The sequence below is a fragment of the Cupressus sempervirens genome, chromosome 5 (assembly GCF_028749045.1).
Source record: "Cupressus sempervirens isolate cs-2001-9-10 chromosome 5, ASM2874904v1, whole genome shotgun sequence".
Taxonomy (NCBI): Eukaryota; Viridiplantae; Streptophyta; class Pinopsida; order Cupressales; family Cupressaceae; genus Cupressus; species Cupressus sempervirens.
Window position 1 is genome coordinate 174,461,742 of NC_143122.1, and position 19,603 is coordinate 174,481,344.

The 19,603-nt window shown below is 35.2% G+C and overlaps 1 protein-coding gene across 1 annotated transcript; it reads left to right on the forward strand.

The window, feature by feature from the left end:
- Positions 1-1,918: 1,918 nt before the first annotated feature.
- On the forward strand, positions 1,919-5,665 carry LOC149554977 (vacuolar lysine transporter YPQ1-like). Its single transcript, XM_089829119.1, has 12 exons — positions 1,919-2,136; positions 2,331-2,373; positions 3,203-3,229; positions 3,364-3,462; positions 3,554-3,768; positions 3,861-4,041; positions 4,144-4,281; positions 4,375-4,503; positions 4,710-4,730; positions 4,965-5,023; positions 5,171-5,260; positions 5,572-5,665. The coding sequence occupies exons 1-12, from the start codon at positions 1,919-1,921 to the stop codon at positions 5,663-5,665; spliced, it is 1,314 nt and encodes a 437-aa protein (XP_089685245.1).
- The last annotated feature ends 13,938 nt before the right edge of the window (positions 5,666-19,603 follow it).

Sequence of the window (19,603 nt, forward strand, 5' to 3'; positions counted from 1 at the left end):
TATGGTGGGATGATCAGTTCCAAAGAATATGCTAAAAGTTTTGTGGATCAAATTAATGATGCTTGTAGTAAGAGGTGCATTATCGGCTGTGCCTAACACCTTATAAATTTTTACATATTGATGAAACATGTATTAGAAAAATATTCCTAGAGAATTAACGAGCACAGTGGCTAGGTACCCATGTGACTCGGTAGATGGATTATTTATCATATGGACTTAATAATTATTGTGTCAAAAAAAAAAAAAACAGAGTTGGCTTCCCTATCAAAGGAGCAATGTTTCTACGAAGTTTGAAGGGTTTTTGGTAATCCAAAACCACTTCTTTGGGTGAAAAACCTAAAATTAAATTTTAGGGTTTGTGGTAAGCCAAAATCACTTGTTTGGGTGAATAACCTAAAGTCTTTGAAGGGAAAAATCACTTGTTTAGGTGAAAAAACAAAATTTTCTAAAGTGTTTGTGGTAAGCCAAAACCACTTGTTGGGGTGAGAAACCCAAAAATAAAATCAATCGCATTAGTTGGGTCAAATCCCAAATGGTTATGGGTCAACCGGTTAAAAACCCATATTGATAATGAGAAGGAGAATCAAAATTTTTATGTTGTAAAATAGGTACCTGACAAGGCTCAATGCATGTACCTATTCTATTTGAATTTCTTATTGTAATTTCTTCCACATAAAGAGTCTTTAGTGGTAGAAATTAAGGGAGGGTGTTGGAATAGACCAAGTCCAAGTCTTTCTCCTATTGTCACTTAAACTCCACCAGTGTGTGAATGATTGAATATGTCTCCAAACACATGGCAAGGTTGTTAAGTGTTAATGCTGTCACAGTATGCCATCCACATGTATGCTTGAGACTCTTTGTTTGCTACTGGAAATCCTATATTTATAGAGGCTATCAAATCTATATTATTAGACAGCCAAATTAATAAAATACTTTTGTTATCTGCTGTCACCACCATTTTCTTAATTCTATTTTAAATAATATTAAAGTGGACAAAAGCATTGTCTACATTCATTGAATCTAGCACATTCATAGAAGAACATAGCACATCCATAGAAGTTATGCTCCTTTAGTATGGCTGCTTCTCCAGCAATATAAATCCGTACCACAAACAAAAGATGCTACAATTTGGAGGCAATAAGGTGTCATGCAACGTCCCGACAATTTGATTTCTTGACTAGGTTCAACGTATCTTGATAATTAAGATAGTTTTAGTAAATTGGGTCAGAAATTTTTTGTCGGTATACAGTCGTGTACAATTCATCGCATCTGAAGCCACTTAAGAAACTAAACCTGAATGAAATTGTATACAAACAGACCGGATACAATGAATCTTATGTAAATAAGATGGTAGAAAAATCACTAATGAATGATAAAGCTTTGACTGAAGGGCCTTTAACGATTCAATAGAAGTAAAATTGTATTCTGTATTAAACATTCCACTACCCATGTAGAAGTCAATCAAGTGTGAGGTTATTTAATACAAATGATGTAATGGCGTCAGCCTGTAATCATTGCAGGCAATCGTTAAGCTATGCGTAACTCATATCGATTATAATGGCTAAAATGGACATATGTAAAAGAGATAAGTTTTGCTGAATCAAAACCGGCATCGAGTCCGAGCGTGCACAAGTGCCCCTGAAAACAACCATCACATCATTACTTCGCTAAAATAACAAAACAAATTAGGGCAAATGTGATGTTTCTGTCGTTTCTTACAAAGCTAGCAGTAACCCGCCACAGAAATAAGGGCAGATCTGATAGCTTGAAAGGAATCATATTGATTCCATTTGGCTCTTGCTAAAATCCCTTTTCTTCATCTATAAATACTGGCTTTCTTCAGGAACTAGCATTACCATGTTTTTGGTTTTATTTTCTGAGTCTTTGAAAAACTAAAGTAAAGGCCGAGGTCTGAATAATGGAATATCATTGTGCATCTGGAAGGCATTGTGTGGGATGGGTGAAGAAATATCTAAGGGATTGTGTGTGTGGAAGCAGAGATTACGTGTCTCTTGTTTTTGGCCTCATCAGTTTGTTCAGCTGGGGAGTTGCAGAAGTGCCTCAGATTATTACCAACTTTAATAATGGATGCACAGAAGGTGTTTCACTCGGCTTTCTCATGACATGGGTTGTGGGGTAAGAAATTAGTAGAACCCCCATAATCCAGCTTACAAGACTTTTCATTTCATATAAATTTCATCCTAGTAGTGGTTTGGGATAATTGGTTTTTTTTTCTGCTTCTCGTAGATACGGTTCTCTATATTTTGATATTTTTCCTTTTATACTTAGGATTGTGATAATAGTTTTAAAATTATATATATATGTTTCAGGGATTTATTCAATCTTATTGGGTGTTGGCTGGAGCCAGCAACTGTGAGTATTTCTTGTTTTGCGCTTAAAAAGATTATCTATAATATTGTTAAACTTTGGCTTTTAGAGGAATGATTAACATTTACTTTATTTTTTTCTTAAAAAAAACATATAAGTGAAGTTATAATCTTATAATCTTATAATCTTACGTGGTCTTTTTTGGCTGCTGTATAATACTTCAAAAATATTAGGTAATTTATAATGGACAATCAAATTTTGAGATTTTATCACTGTTTAACTGGAGAGGGTATGAACTTTAACAAGTGTCACATAATGGCATGTACTTGTACTAATAATTTTTATAATAATTAGATAATCAATAATTTTAATTTAGAAATATAAAATTGGATAGTTATAATAGGTATATAATAATTTTTTAAATATTTTAAACTGTAATACTATTTATTCATTGAATTAATTGAGATATCGGTTGAAGTGTAAAGTTCCTCTATACTAAGGGTGGGGTATATGGAGTTGCTGGGTGGGGTCCTATAGAGTTGTTGCAATAATTTTTTAGGAACATCTTAAATCCTGTTTTAAATTTTAGAAATAATAAATCCTAACTTTGTGGAGCTAATTGTAGCTCTATCATTATATTTCTGCTGTAAAATATAAAGACTCCTATTTTCTAAGAGAAAATTCTAAATGATTCCATAACAATTTGTTTTCTTTTTTATAATACCCCTTCTAAAAATTAAGCCGATTCCTAAGACCCCAGTCTAAAAGTTTATTTTTAAAATTTTCTTTTATGATAATGATCCTAAAATGTAATAATACATATCTTTGACTCCTTGTGCGACTAGTGACCTCATTTATCTCTATAACTATGCAGCTACCTACGCAGTTGTACACGGCACTGGTAAAATCTCTTCACTAATCTTCTTTTCTCAAGTACAACTCATAGCATTGTTTGAGAACAAGTTAAACTTTTTTCTAGATATATCTTTGAGCTACTTTTTCAAAAACTCTTCTTACTCTCTTTAAGTGTTGCAGCTGTACACAATCACAACCATACTTCTAGTATGTCAAATCATATATTATGATTATATTTGCAAGTGGTGGAAAGCAAGGAGAGCTCAAGCTCAATTTAAGGTGGTGATTTCAACAAAAAAAATTAGGTTTCTTGACAACGTCCATGATATTAGACCTTTGCGAATTTTTTTAATTGTTAATTTACTATCAGATTCAACCAAAGGAAGTCTTCAAATCTGAAGAAAATAATAATAAGAAGGCAGAGCCAGTAGAGGTGCCAGAGGGAATGATCAACTCATTTGAATCTGCAGCAAAAATCGATTCAGACCCTAATAAACCATTAATTAAGACACATGTATCAAGTTCACCTATACCTACAGCTTCTTCTTGGGAGAGGCCCAATGCTGTGAGAGATCTATATTACACGTAATACATTGATATACCCTTCTTTATATGTTCTTTGATAAAGTGAATTGATCTGATAATTTATGGTTAGTATTATGTAATTTGTTTTTCAGCTCTGCGAGATCTCTAGCAAACAGTCATACTTCTACTCCAGGTTCTTATGCATTACATTCCCGAGAGTCTTATAGGAGCGGTCCAAGCTATCTCTTTAACCAACCATCACTTGAAGAGGAGGAGGGGCTAACTAATCTTATATCTCCAATTCCCAAGCATTCCAAGACAATACTTCGCTCTGTATGTTTTCTCAGTATATTTTAGCGTGCATGATATAATTCAATACGGCTAATTCTAGTATCTAACGTAAACTGGTACTTTTCTCTTCATTCCATTGTTCAGGTGGGTTCAACAATACTTTTCATTGGTGGAATGGACTACTTGACATTGCCTAGTTCAAACAGCATTACTTCGATTCCTTACACTTCTCAGTCCCATGGAAACTCTGTTGTTATAATAACTGGAAGGAAGCTTTTGCAGGTAACTACAAGACACATTCTTTGTAGAAATCCTCTAATGTCGCGTAATATGATTGCTATAATGTAAATACTTATTGTTATTATGTCAATATAGCGAGTGGGTGGAAATATATTGAGAAACTCAATGGTTGAAGAAGGTGCATCAAACAGTTTAGGAATTTGGTTAGGGTGGCTTATGGCTGCTATCTATATGGGAGGACGACTTCCACAAATCAGTTTAAATGTGAGTCATTCTCCCTTACATTTCAATGCTTTCAATACCTTAGTGTAGTTAAGGCAACTTGTTTGAGTTTCAACAATAAAACATAGAATGTCGATAATATCTAGAGGACTCTAGTGTGTATCGTTTTAGGTGTTTAATGATTCATTTTTCTAGAGGACTCTAGTGTGTATTGTTTTCGGTGTTTAATGATTCATTTTTTCTTGCAGATAAATAGAGGGACTGTTGAGGTATGTCTAGTCGTCTTAATTATTTATCATTGACTTTGTTTTCAGTCATTCTTAAATATTACATACTAATGAAAAATTAAAGCTTTCAGAAATAAGTTAATTTTGATTATTTAACACTTTAAGCATAGAAATTAAACCTTAGCATATAATGTTTATGCAGTCTACCTTATTTTCCTCATTTCGGCCACTAGTGCAATTGATACTATTCTTTCTTTTATGTTGCTACGTTATCAGGGCCTGAATCCATTAATGTTCTTGTTCGCTCTAATTGGAAACGCAGCCTATGTAGGAAGGTATATAGTTATCTTCAGTTGTACTTTATTCTGTAAAGCAAGGTCGCATAAGTGTTTTTGTCTGGAAATTAGACAGTGCCATTTTTAATGGCTTAGAGATGTAACTATAAGTCATGCACCGTTTGAATTTTACTATGCTGTGTTCAGTATTATCATAAGGACTTTGGAGTGGAAAATGTTGAAGCCAAATATGCCATGGCTGGTAGATGCTGGAGTATGCGTACTGTTGGACTTCTTCATATCCTTTGCTACAGCTAATTCTTCCTTTGTCATTTCATTTAACACGAGGAAGGTGAAAATAAAAAAATGACTCTATATGTATAAAATTCCAAGCCGCTTAAACATCACACACTAATGCTTCATTCTTAAAGTAAAAGTGTTAAATAGTCAAAGTTTGACTTACTTTTCCAAGCTTGATTTTTTTATTAGTGTGATGTTTAAGACTGGCCATAAAACTCATCTACGTTATTTAGAGTTGCTAATCATTTCAAACTTATCATTAATTACTTTGCTCGCACAAGTCATTCGATCCTTAACGAGCACTTGTAGATTCTCACCCAGTTTGTTTATTACAAGGTGAGAAACAATAGTAAAGATGAAAGTCGAAATTATGAGGCTGTGCATAAAGATGCACCACATTAATAGGAGCGAATGCAGTATTTCCATTCAGTTGAACGATCGTGAAGGTGGATTCATCGAAACTGTAAGGACTTAAGAGAAAAGGACGAACCCGATTCGCTATGCAATTGTTCCCTTCTATTAGAGGCAAACTACAATTAGATTCGATTGTCAATTATTTTAACGAGATGGGTTGTATAAGCTCACTACATACATAGATTATTGCACCCACCTCTATATTTAAATCCTCTGATTGTCAATTCATTGATGGAAGACAAAAAAAAAAAAAAAATGTAACATTTATACATTGTTATAATGATGTATTTAGTTGGATGTTGATGTCTATATGGAATACACATTCCATTGTACTCCATAACTACTTATAGAGCATGTGTAATTGATTGATTATATTACGTGATCAGTATGTTTTCATATTATTAATGACGCTCATCAATTATATTGTTAAGGGACCTACAAATAGTAGGTGAAGATCGTTGCTTAGAAATGTACGTATGTTGAGTATTATAGTTGTGCTTTTTTCATTTAGAAATATAATTAATATTGAGATTTTTTACTAGATCTTTCTCACATTCATTTTTTTTAAAATGTGATTTGATAGATGTTTAATAATATTGTTCATTAAGAATCTTCATAATATTAGGAAGTCATTATTCCTATTCAGTTTGACAATTGTGAAGGTGGATCCACTCAAACTATGCACCAAAGTCACAAAGGCGATCATGATTCATTGTGCAATTGTTCGCTTCCATCAAAGGCAAACAACAACTAAATTCAATTGTCAATTATTTTCTTAAGTGGCTTGTATGAGCTCACTACGTAGATAGATTATTGTACCCACCACTATATATAGATTATGTTCCTTTTGCACCATATATGTTGATCAGTTCATTGATGGAAGATAAACATTTATCATTTATATATTGATATTATAATGTATTTAGTTATCTATGTTGATGTTTATATGGAATGCACATCCGATAAGTTAGTTACATAAAATGTGCATTTGATTGATTATATTAGGCGATGAGTAAATTTTTATTTGAGTAATATAGTAGTTCAATATGATTAGAAAGGTACATGTTTAGTATCATAGTCATGCTATTTTTACATATGAATATAATTAAAGATGAACATTTCTACAAGATCTCTCTCACTAATTAAAAATAATAATTTGATGCCAGGATCTCTGCTAACTCATATGCTCTTGCTATTGTGTGGTGTTTGTGAGCCATCTATTTGAGCCATGTAAATCTGTGATTAGTAAGATTTTTTTTAGTGAATTGCTTTAAATAGATGTTGTACATTGAGGTGGCATTTCATTGAATATAGTTTATTGAGAAATCTAAAATTATAATTACTATATAGGTGATAAATTTTTTCTTGATTGTTCATGCATGTGTACCAATGAATTTACATTTTTTATTATCACTAATGGAAGTTTTTGCAATGCTATTAGGCTTCCATATTGTTCAAATAGCTAGGATGTTAGTAAAGGTTGCTAGACACTAGTATTACATTTGCCAATTTCATTTTTTCTTATAGAATCCCTTTTTAAGAAATGAATTTGATGTGTTTTATTTACAAACTTATCTCACTTATATGATAAGCGAATGAATGTCTTTGGGCGAACATCTTCAGCTACAAGTCAAGCATGGTATCCATTCAATCATGTTTGTAAGGGCCACAAACCTCACCTAATCGCTTATTTAGATGTTAAATTCTTACACTAAGAAATATTGATCTCCAATGGATTCATTAAGATCCTTTCCACTTGAACTACTAGACCAAGGATCCGTTGGCTTTTCTTAAATATTTTGAGTATATCTTCCAAATTTTATTATTTTAGTTTTTTTCCAATTGTTATATTGATCATATTTAAAATTACATAGGTTCTAATTAATTAATGGACATTCTTACTCAAGAGTAGGCTCCATGTAGTTACTTAGTGTGAAATTATTATTTCAACCCCTAATTATTAAACTCTTACCTTATAAATATTATCTAATTGCTAATCAAAGCTAATATTGAATAACAACACAATTGTAACTTCACCAATTAAAAATATGGAAACAAATTTAGAAGACAATGATAGAATATTTTTTGACAATTTGTCACTCAAAATACCCCTAAGGGGAAACTAGTTTTGTAGATGAGAAATATATTGAACTTCAACAAATTAAGAGTTACAAAGTTTCTTGGCTCTTACAAGTAGAACTTCAAGAATCTCCCTATTTCTCCAACTAATATTTTCCAATTATCATTAATCAAATGAGGTATGAAAAATGTCCTAAGATTGAATTACAATAAAGAAAACTAGATCATTTCTGCTTTGGGCCATTATAGCCAAGCAACAAGAAAGGTTGACTCTAACTCATGCAATTAGAGACCCACCAAAAAACAATACTTAATAAAAAACAAAGTAAAGTACTGAGAGTAAGAGAGTTTAGCTTATCAACCAAAATATAGCTAATAATCCTAGACTTTAATAGAGTGAGTTTTGATATTTAAGGGGAACAATAAACATAACTGTAATGCCCTACACAAAGATTCTTGAAACAAGGATAAATAAAATTCTAGATATTTTTTTTATAAAACAAGTATAGATGCACACAAAAAAGAACATACAATAATCTCAAAGATCACAATGGAAGAATATAAAGAATCCAAACGCCAATAGATCTCCAAATGCCACTATTGACAAAAATGAAAACTTACAGAAGTCACCAAAATGCATTTGAATCTGAGCATTTCAAATTTTAAAAGTCAAACTAGCAAGTTCAAGAACTCTACAAAGGGTATCCCAAACACATCTCAAAAAACTTTTGGTCAAGATGAAAAGTACCTTTTTGTCACCCAAACAGGTTTCCTAACAAAATCGTGCAACATTTCCAAACAACATGGGCGATACTCTCTAGTATCATACAACCTTTCTCAAGAAGTCATTCCATACTTTTGGGGATCAGGCGATAAAGTTTCTAAGGTTGTGTAATACTCTTGTAGTATCATATGATATTTATCCAATGGGCGTGCAATAATTTCTAGTATCGCACAAAATTCTTCCTTAAGGCATATGATATTTTCCAGTCAGAAAACCATAAATTGCATTTGATTTTGGCTTTAGAAATAGGTAAAATTGGCAGTTGGAAAAACAACCAAGAAATTAGTTTGTTGTCATGAGTAGAATATAGATCTATGATTTGGGCTAGTGATGAATAACTAGGCAAATTTGGTGAGCAATCAAAGTGGGCTACTTCGATTTGTAGAACTGGGAACAGTTGCAAAAAGGTGATTTTCACAATCCTAGGAAAGTGTGCAGATAGATTTGTCAAGACTTGCAAAGTAACATACTTGAAGAATTTTTAGAGTAGAACACCATGATATAATCCATTAATCTCACCTATCATAGATTCAGAGTTATGACATCATGAATAGTGGTACTAATCAATTTGTATTTCTAGAAATTAGTAAAACATTATGAATTGCATTTGGAATCGCATTCAAAAACTAATCAAAAAAATTCATAATAAGCTCAAATTTAAAACATAGTAGGTTTTTGACCTTTAAAATACAATGCAAAGGAATTTTCTCTATTCAGCTAACTGGGTCAAAGTTATAACCAGTCAAATGGGGCCTCCCAAAATTTTGAATAGCTTACATCAACACGACAACAATAAACAACTGACTCCGAGTGATTCAAAACCTAGTCAAAACATGTTGAAATGACTTGATATTTGAAACATAACTTCTTTTATAAGCATACTAAACACTCTCAAAGTAGTGAGTCATGAAACATTACTAGGTGTGAGATATTTAATTGCAAAGTAGGCCTCCTATCATTGTTTGACACTTAAGCAAAAATGCAGATTTCAACATTGCTCAAAATGAAACTTCACAAAATTATTTGGAATGGAAATTTATCTTCATGGAATGCATGGATATTTTTAATGCAAGGTGTATATGAGCAATGTTAGTATGCTAATAGAAACCAAATTTAAATAAAGCTTCTACAAACTAAACAAAATTCATAAACTTCAAGATAGACTAAGATGAGCTCTCAATTGAAAATATGAGCCATTAATGGGCTCTCTCAATGAGAAGCTCTCTTGTTGAGTAGCTTTGTCTAAAAAGATAGGATGTATGCTCAATATGCTTCCAAAGGCTTCAATGGATGATTGTGGATTTTTGGTGTGGATAGATGGCTTTAGTATGGATTTGGCTCTGAAAATAGCATTATAACTTTACTTCATGGATTGTGTTATTTTGTAAAGGGGAAGGATCCAATTTATAGGCAAGAGGCTTGAGGGTTTGAGGGCTAAGATGCAAGGATGGGAAAAAGCTTATGGAGGGCTCAGATTGCATGAGAGGAGAGCACATGGATTGTGCTTCCTTATAGCCAATCAAGGAGTGACACATGTCACATGGTGAGAGGATGGAGGAAAGGAGAAGGATGAGTCAACAAAGGAGGCTCAAGGGATAAAATCTTCATAAAGACCCTCATAATGACTTGTAAGAGCAATAAAAGGGCTTGTAAGAGTCATTTATGACCTAGTGGACTTCATAAAGTTTTATGGTTGAGATATTTTGAGGGCGATGAGAGAAATTTTGACTTGGACTTGATTAGGAAGGTTTTAAGCTTGTTTAGGCTTGTGCAAATGATTAGAGGATGGATTAGGATGGTTTAGGATTAGCTTAAGGATAGGCAAGTGGATGGCATTTAATGAGGGTGGGTGAAGGAAGAGATATTTGTTAACTTTGGCTTGGGTTAGTAAGTTTTAACCCATGTTTAGGGAATGTGACAAAGTTAGGAGGGGATTAGGATTAGGTTTAAAGACATCTTCTAGAAGAGTCTAGATTTTGGATGAGGATAAAGAGTTTCTAAAATAGTCTAGAATTTCCTAGGATGAGGATGAAGACTTTCTAGAAGAGTCTAGAACTTCTTAGGGTGAGGATAAATTAGATTTTTAGGAAATAAATAAAGTTTTATTTATTTCAAGGGTTTGGGTTGGGGAGATATTTATTAAAACTTTTTTAATAAACATGAGGATTAATATTTAATTTTAATTAAATATTTTGAGTTGGGGTTAGGGGTAGGAAATGATGAGATTAGCCTTTAATCGAAATTAAAGAAGGATTAGAAGATTTTGGAAGAGGTTATTGGTCATAAGAAAATTGGCCAAGTTTTGGGCAAAAAATAAAATTTTTATTTATTTTAGGATTTTTGGTCAATTTATTAATTAAATAATTAATAAATAAGGAAATAATGTTTAAATAAGATTTAAACATTTTTGGGAGGGATTCTTTAATTAAATATTTTTAATTAAGATAAAAGGATTTAATGGCATAAAAATTAATTAAATGATGATGTCATCAGGAATTTTTCAGAAAATAAAAATACTTTATTTTCTAAAGGTTTTTAGGTGTCTACATTTTGCCCCTCTTTGATGTGATGCCGCAAGTGGCATGGCATCAAAGATAAGAAAATAAGATGCCCAAGGCTAGAGCAGAAGAGGAGAGAATGGACTGTGAGATGCCCCCTCAAGAAGGCAGCAGGGAGAGAAAGTGAGGCTCGATGGCTTCTTGAAATGTACAAGAATCTCGGATGAGCAAGGAAACTCAGATTGGCAAAGAGAAGGGGCTAAATTAGCTCAAACTCTCACTATGGGAGAATGATAAAGGAGAATCAGATGCACAAGAGGAAGCAAGCTTAAGACTTTAGGGAAGGTGGAGGATGAAGGAGCAGAGCGCTATAAAAAGGAATCTAGGATAGGGAGATGGATGAGGGGATTATAAAGCTGATGCAACAGGATTTCAAAGAGTCAGATTGGTGGAAGATGGGTTTTAGAGATCCCTAGGACTAGGATTGTGGATCTCGAAAGATGAGGCTTGGTGGATTGATTTGGATTGGTGGATCCCTAAGACTAGGATTGTGGATCCCTAAAGCTAAGAGTGATGAGTGATTCAAAGAGATACTGATGCATAAGCTGGGGTAGGAGAGACAAATGCTGGATACGGATGGGGGATAATGGAGATGAAGGAAAAGCATTGAAGCTTTTTGAGCGGGGGGATACTTCAAAGAGAAGTACCACCATGTAGTTGAGCACTAGATTTTCTATAGGACTATTGGTTAATTGCCAAGGTTACCAAGAACATCAAGGCCTATTCACCAACTGTCCAGAGGACTGACGAACTGACTCAAAACAAACACGTAAGGATTGCCCCAGTATCACACATGAATCCCAGAGGAAGCAATGTGGAAATGACACTGGGTAACCCACAAGCAAAAAAAAAGAAAAAAAGCAAAAGACATGATCAAGACCTTACGCTCGGATTGCCCCATTCACAGTATACCATGATATGGAGGATCGTGGCAACCTTGAGGAGGGAACAAGGAGATTGCTTGGAAAATATATTTCAAGACCCAACAGGGAAGAGTCCAAATCAAAAGAAAGCGAAAATCCAAAAGAGAACCGTTTGCCAATGAGATGGGTAGGACGAGGTACTAACGGACCAAGATCAGACATGAGGAAAACTATATATTGCAAGGACCTATCAGAGAGCACCTAAGCTGGTGGATTTGGATGAGTGATGCGTCTAGCAAGCTAAACTAAGAAAGATAACACTTTGGTGATAGGAAATCTAGCTAAAGGATGCATTGGAATAGCTAACCAAGGGTTGTGCGATGTGTGCAAGATGCTGATCAAGGAGGAACTAACACAAAAGCTAGATAGATACAATGGTACTAAGCTAAAGAGGATGTACAAGCTTACAGACCAAGATATTTACAAGTGAGCTAATCAAGATATGGTACAAGCTAACGAACCAAGATAGTTACAAGCAGGCAAAAGCTCAGGATGATAGGATAGCTGGATGGTTCGATGTTGTGCAAGATGCGAAAGCTAAGGGTGGGGTGATAGCGAAAGATATGGATTTGGCAGGATGCATCCAATGATGATGAGAGATTTTGTGACCAAGGATAGCTAGAGGAGTAGGATGAGATGGCTGGATAGGATGGTAGATAGCTAGGATTATGATGGATATAAAGAGATGACATTGGGTTTGCATGAGGATAGCCTAGAGCTAGATACCAATGACAAGGGAGGATGGACAAGACAAGATCTCCAAGGAATATAGTGCCCCCAATCAGAAGATAACATGCGGAAGGAGGTCTTATGATGGATGTGATAGGATTGAAGCTAGGATGGAAAAAGCTGAAGGGGCTAGGGAGATGGATGATAGCTGAGATGATTGGCTGAAGCTGCATAAGATTAGTGGATGGTGTGAGATGGAAGCTGGAGGATGGAGGATAGGTGGATAGATTGGAAGATGGAGTTGGATGTTGAGAGATGACCAAAAGCATGAGGGTGATAGGCTAAGCTGGGGATGGCAGGATTACGCATGACGCTTGTTTGCCAAGTTTTCATCATGGTACTTGTCCAAGGCGCTTGAATTGCCAAGTTTTCACCAGTGGACACTTTATTTTTCTTTTCTTTTTTGACTTTTTGACTTTGGACTTAGCTGGAATGATTTTGGCTTTCTTCAGCTATTTTGGCTTTTTTGGGATTTTTCACTAGCTGTTGGAATGTTCAATTTTGTTGCTAGCTGTTGGTACACCGGATGTGTGATTTATGCAATAGATCGAATTAGATGGGATTGATGGTAGGAGATGGAGGGATGAAAATGCTGGAAAGGAGCATGAGATGGGGATGCTTGCAAGAGCAACATTGGCACATGTTGGAACGGGTGTGAAAAGAGCATATGGGGGATAGATGGTAGATGCGGGCGTGATGGAGGATTTGTGGAAGCTTGCTTGGGGATATAGGCACCCAAGATGGAGTTAGGAGAAGGGGGACATGAGTCACTAGATGGGGGATTAGCAATGGTGGATGCCATTATGCATTGGGTTTCAACTTTTTTCTTGGGGATCCACATGGTTTTGGATTTTCTTTTCATAGGCTTTTGCATTGTTTTGCATTCTTTGATTGGATTTTTCCTTTTTGGAGTATGTCTTTTAGAATAGACATATGATTGCCTAGGATGTGGATTTTTAGCTTTATGAATTTTGAAGTTGGCATTCACATTGTTGTGGTAAGCTTTGGGAAGATGGTTAGGAGAAGCTTTGTGAGATGGAGAGGATATGAAAGAGCATGTAGGGGGATGATGATGGATGATGTGTCCTGATATGTGCCTTTGTTGATCTTGCATAGAAATGGATGGAATAGGATTTTTATGATGGCTAATAGGAGGATGGAGGATGGTAGATTTTGGGACATAAGGACCCAAAATGGATTTAGCGGATGAAGGGGGGATATGGTAGGTTATTTTGGGTTGCAAAGATGGTGGAGGGGGGATGACATAAGATTTCTTGAAGGAGTGATGGGAGGCTGGCATGGTGGGCTTGGAGATAGGCTTGGTTTGGGGGTGTGGTGTACCAACACCTTTAGATGGTGAGCCTTTGGATACATATCCAAGACCATGAAATCCTAGATTTTTTTGTGCAATAATAGGCTCTCTGATTCCTTGCTCTTGTGGTCCTAAACCTTGACCTTGATAATGCCACCGATTGAGCATTTGAACAAGCTAAGGAAACTTTTTGCTTGCAGAAAATGGTAGAAGTGATTTATTAGGTGTATTGCAATGGGGAGATACTGTTCTTAATTCTTCTGCTGAGAGAGGGCCATTGTGGATGAATGTAAGTGAACCAAGAGGGTAGATTATAGATGGTGGAATAGCTTGGATAGGTGGTAAGATGGAAGCATGGAGTGGGGGAGATGGAAGGATAGGATCTTGATGTAGCTGGTGGGATGACAAGATATCTTGTAGTGGAGGAGATATGGCTTGAGGTTTTGGAGATGGAGGAGATGGTGACTGCACTATGGATGGAAGACATGGTACGATGATATCTTTATTTATTCTTTGGGGGATGTCAACATGCTTTTGGGCAGGATCTTGATAGGATTGGTTTGGAGTGGATGGTGCGATAGGAGGTGAAGGGATGGATTCTTCAAAGGCAGCGGATGGATAGATGGGAGATTCAATAGTGGAGATGGGTGAGTAGAAGATGGATGCATAAGGGTCATTACAAGAGATTTGGGAAATTCTTGGAAGCGATGTGGATAGGATTTGGAGGGATTTGACAGGTGGTGGGATTTTGATGCTTGCGGGAAGTGGAAGGATTTTAAGCAATTTGATGGATGGTATGGGGATGATAGCTATGGGAGATGGAGGTGATATTATAGATGGGGAAGCTTCATCACTGACTACTTCACGTGGTTGGATTAGATGACATGGCTTATCGACTGTTGGAGGCAAATTTTCTTGTATTTCCTCTAGGATATTCCTTGGAGACTCATGTGTCAGAGGTGGAGGTAGATTGACAGGAATAGCTAGTGTGATGGGGGTGGAAGATTGGAAGCTTGGTTGATGGGGTGATGGAGGGGAAGCTGGAATATCAGATGGCATGACTAGATAGTTTGGAATAACTCTTGGATTTTGGGGGATGCTTGGGGGAATGTTTCTAAGGCTTTCAATATACCCATCATAGTCAACAAGATTTTCATCATCATTGGAATAGGAGGTGGCGGGAGCAAGGACAATGCGACCAAACACATCATGATAGGATTGGTACTTCATGCTTTGATGATGAGTTTGATGGGGATGGCGTCTTGCGTATGGATGAACACGAAAGCTCATGGTTGGATTTGGGTTAAGCACAAATTTTGGATTGGCTGATGAAAGATTTCCTAGGGAGAGTTAAAGTTGCATGATAGACCTAAGGAGGATTGGCTAGAGATTTTTGGCTATCTTGTGAGTGGAAGAATTCAAGGGTATGCTATTAAAAAGTAAGATTTTTGCTTTCCTATGTGCTGGATTTGGTGGTGGCTGTGTCAACTTTAGGATAGACTAATGATCCTATGGGCATGACACAAGATTGACCACTTGTGGATCCCAACCTTTAGCTCAAGGTGATGAGGGATGCAAGTGACAAAAGCTAGATTACCCTAGACAATGCTCTGTCAGAGGGATAACCTTGGTGAGATTGGTTGATTGGTAGGATTGATTGGATAGCAAACTCTGGCAGAGTAACAACAACTCTTTAAAGGCTTGGGTGATTTTGGATTGGGTTGCTAGCTGGCTGGGGGGATGATTTGGATGGACTTTGGATTTGGGATTGTTCTAAGGCAAAGAAATAGATAGATTCGGTTGTAGCGGGGGAGCTTGGATGATTTTCTGATAAGGCAGTGACTACGCTAAGTATGCCTTGAGCTGGGAGATTTTTGCTTTTCTGGGATTTTGACCAAAATTGGCAAACATTCATTCAAAAGCTATAAACAAACAAGCAGACAAAATTTTGGAGCAAGCACATCAAACACACCAACATCCTAGGAAGCTTTCTACAAGGATGAAATTTGTTATAGCTAGGGAGTCCTCGATATACACAAGGTATGTGAGGCCCAAATTTGTAAATGAAACCAAAAAGATGTCACACAACCGAGAGGAGCGGTAACCCACTTCTCCTCTTTCACTTCTCAAGGGTATAAAGTTCCTTGAGGCTTAGCCCGAGTGACAAAATCTTGATTCCAAAAGAGGTGTCTTTGGATTCACCTCCCAATTTTTATACTCCGTCGGAACGCTGGAGTTGAGGTCGTCCCAAGGGGTGATGAAATCCCCAAGCAGGCCTCCTAAAAACTATAAAACAAGACCACATACATGATCTTGGGTTTTAAAAGACACGCGTTCATTCCAATTGATGATTTAGATTTTGTAAGCTATGACTGAAGACACTTGTGATTATGGCATACAATGTTCATTCCAATTTGATAGCATCATTAGCATAATGAAATTTGAGAGATCGTCAACATAACAAATGTGAGTGTCATTGAAAATGCATCCAAACCATGCAATGTTCATTGATTGTTAGGCATTCAAGATTGAGTGTGAGTTTGTTTTAAGCCCAAAACAAAGATGTGTGAAACTCAATTGCCAAGCGCGCGCCCGGAGGCCCTCCACGTCAATAGTTGTTCAATTTTAGTACCCAAATGAAGTGTGATCGATTTAATCTAGATTTTTGGTCATTTAAGAATTTTGATAAAGTTAAAGCAAACGTTCAAAGACCAAGTGAGTGAGTTAGATTGTGGAACATTTAACACCTTTTTCAAGTAGACCCATCCCCATGAATGGCGCTGAGATTGCAACCAATGGTTAATATTTGATGGGTGATTAGAAAAGAGGTGAGTCCAAGGAACTACTCAAATTGATTTTTTCAAATTTTTGTTTAACTTAACGAAGTTTCTGAAATGTCCAAAAATCAAACTTTGCCTAAATTGCATGTGGAAAAGAGATTTGTTTTGTTCAATTTTAAAAGCTCCAAATGAAGTGTTTGATATTGCAATGGTTAATTGATCCTTGGAATTCAAGATTGGATTTGTTATTTTAATCATGCATTCAAGGAAAATTTGATTTTAATCCATGGCATTCAAGATTGTGTTTATCAACATGCATTCAAAGACAAGTGATTAAACATTCAAGTTTTTTTTTTTCTTTGAGCATTCAAGATTGAGATTTTGTGTGTTGTTTTAAGAACTTTGAAGTTGTTTGTTTTAACCTTAGATTATTCAAGATTGTTTTTGGACTCAAAAATGAAAATGACTCTTTGGAATTTGCTTTTCATTCAAGATTTTGTGTTCTAGTTTGCATGTTTTAAGCCCAAAAATGATATTCCTAGATTGTTTTGATGCATGAAAAACCTAAGAAACATTCAAGATTTTACAACAAGACATTTGTTTGGAAAAAATAAAAAAAAATTTAGGACTCTTAGTTTTCATGAGATTTTAAAAAGAACTTTAAAATATTTTCAAATGAGGTTCATTTTATCCTTGATTGATGCTTTGAGTTTGATTTAGATTTTAGTGTGCACTTAGTGTTGATTTTGAACCTTTTGAAATGGAAACTTGAAGTTCTTTTTAAATTCCCAAAAATGAAGTGTTCCTAACTTTGCATGAATGCATCTAAAACCTTGATGTTGCAAGGATGAAAATGATTAGATTGGTTTAGTTTCACTTGTTAAAAGATTTTTTCTTTTTTGCAAATTTTTAATTTTTTAATGGATTTAAGTATGATTTGGGGGTTCATTTTAAGCCCTAAAAAGAAGTGTGTATGATTTTGCTTCCTTAAAAAAAAAATGGCCAAGATCTCCCACAAGAATAAGAAGAAGAAGTAGATGGAATAAGAAGAATATAGACAAGAAGAGGAAGAAGAATTCCAAGTGCTTTGTCCACCTATAAGCTTGAAAAATCTGCAAATACTATGAGATAGACTATGAGTTCCTTTGTCTTCTTCATGCTCATGTGGACCTACAAAACCAATTTATACAATCCTACCAATCACAAAAACAAGCAAAATTAGCCAAAATCAGCAAATGATATACAAAACTTGACTAAAAAAGCTAATGAAGATGACCCATGTGGGGTCCCACCGGGCGTGCCAAAATGTATATGAGCAATGTTAGTATGCTAATAGAAACCAAATTTAAATAAAGCTTCTACAAACTAAACAAAATTCATAAACTTCAAGATAGACTAAGATGAGCTCTCAATTGAAAATATGAGCCATTAATGGGCTCTCTCAATGAGAAGCTCTCTTGTTGAGTAGCTTTGTCTAAAAAGATAGGATGTATGCTCAATATGCTTCCAAAGGCTTCAATGGATGATTATGGATTTTTGGTGTGGATAGATGGCTTTAGTATGGATTTGGCTCTGAAAATAGCATTATAACTTTACTTCATGGATTGTGTTATTTTGTAAAGGGGAAGGATCCAATTTATAGGCAAGAGGCTTGAGGGTTTGAGGGCTAAGATGCAAGGATGGAAAAAAGCTTATGGAGGGCTCAGATTGCATGAGAGGAGAGCACATGGATTGTGCTTCCTTATAGCCAATCAAGGAGTGACACATGTCACATGGTGAGAGGATGGAGGAAAGGGGAAGTATGAGTCAACAAAGGAGGCTCAAGGGATAAAATCTTCATAAAGACCCTCATAATGACTTGTAAGAGCAATAAAAGGGCTTGTAAGAGTCATTTATGACCTAGTGGACTTCATAAAGTTTTATGGTTGAGATATTTTGAGGGCGATGAGAGCAATTTCGACTTGGACTTGATTAGGAAGGTTTTAAGCTTGTTTAGGCTTGTGCAAATGATTAGAGGATGGATTAGGATGGTTTAAGATTAGCTTAGGGATAGGCAAGTGGATGGCATTTAATGAGGGTGGGTGAAGGAAGAGATATTTGTTAACTTTGGCTTGAGTTAGTAAGTTTTAACCCATGTTTAGGGAATGTGACAAGGTTAGGAGGGGATTAGGATTAGGTTTAAAGACATCTTCTAGAAGAGTCTAGATTTTGGATGAGGATAAAGACTTTCTAGAATAGTCTAGAATTTCCTAGGATGAGGATGAAGACTTTCTAGAAGAGTCTAGAACTTCTTAGGGTGAGGATAAATTAGATTTTTAGGAAATAAATAAAGTTTTATTTATTTCAAGGGTTTGGGTTGAGGAGATATTTATTAAAACTTTTTTAATAAACATGAGGATTAATATTTAATTTTAATTAAATATTTTGAGTTGGGGTTAGGGGTAGGAAATGATGAGATTAGCCTTTAATCGAAATTAAAGAAGGATTAGAAGATTTTGGAAGAGGTTATTGGTCATAAGGAAATTGGCCAAGTTTTGGGCAAAAAATAAATTTTTTATTTATTTTAGGATTTTTGGTCAATTTATTAATTAAATAATTAATAAATAAGGAAATAATGTTTAAATAAGATTTAAACATTTTTGGGAGGGATTCTTTAATTAAATATTTTTAATTAAGATAAAGGGATTTAATGGCATAAAAATTAATTAATTAATTATATGATGATGTCATCAGGAATTTTTCAGAAAATAAAAATACTTTA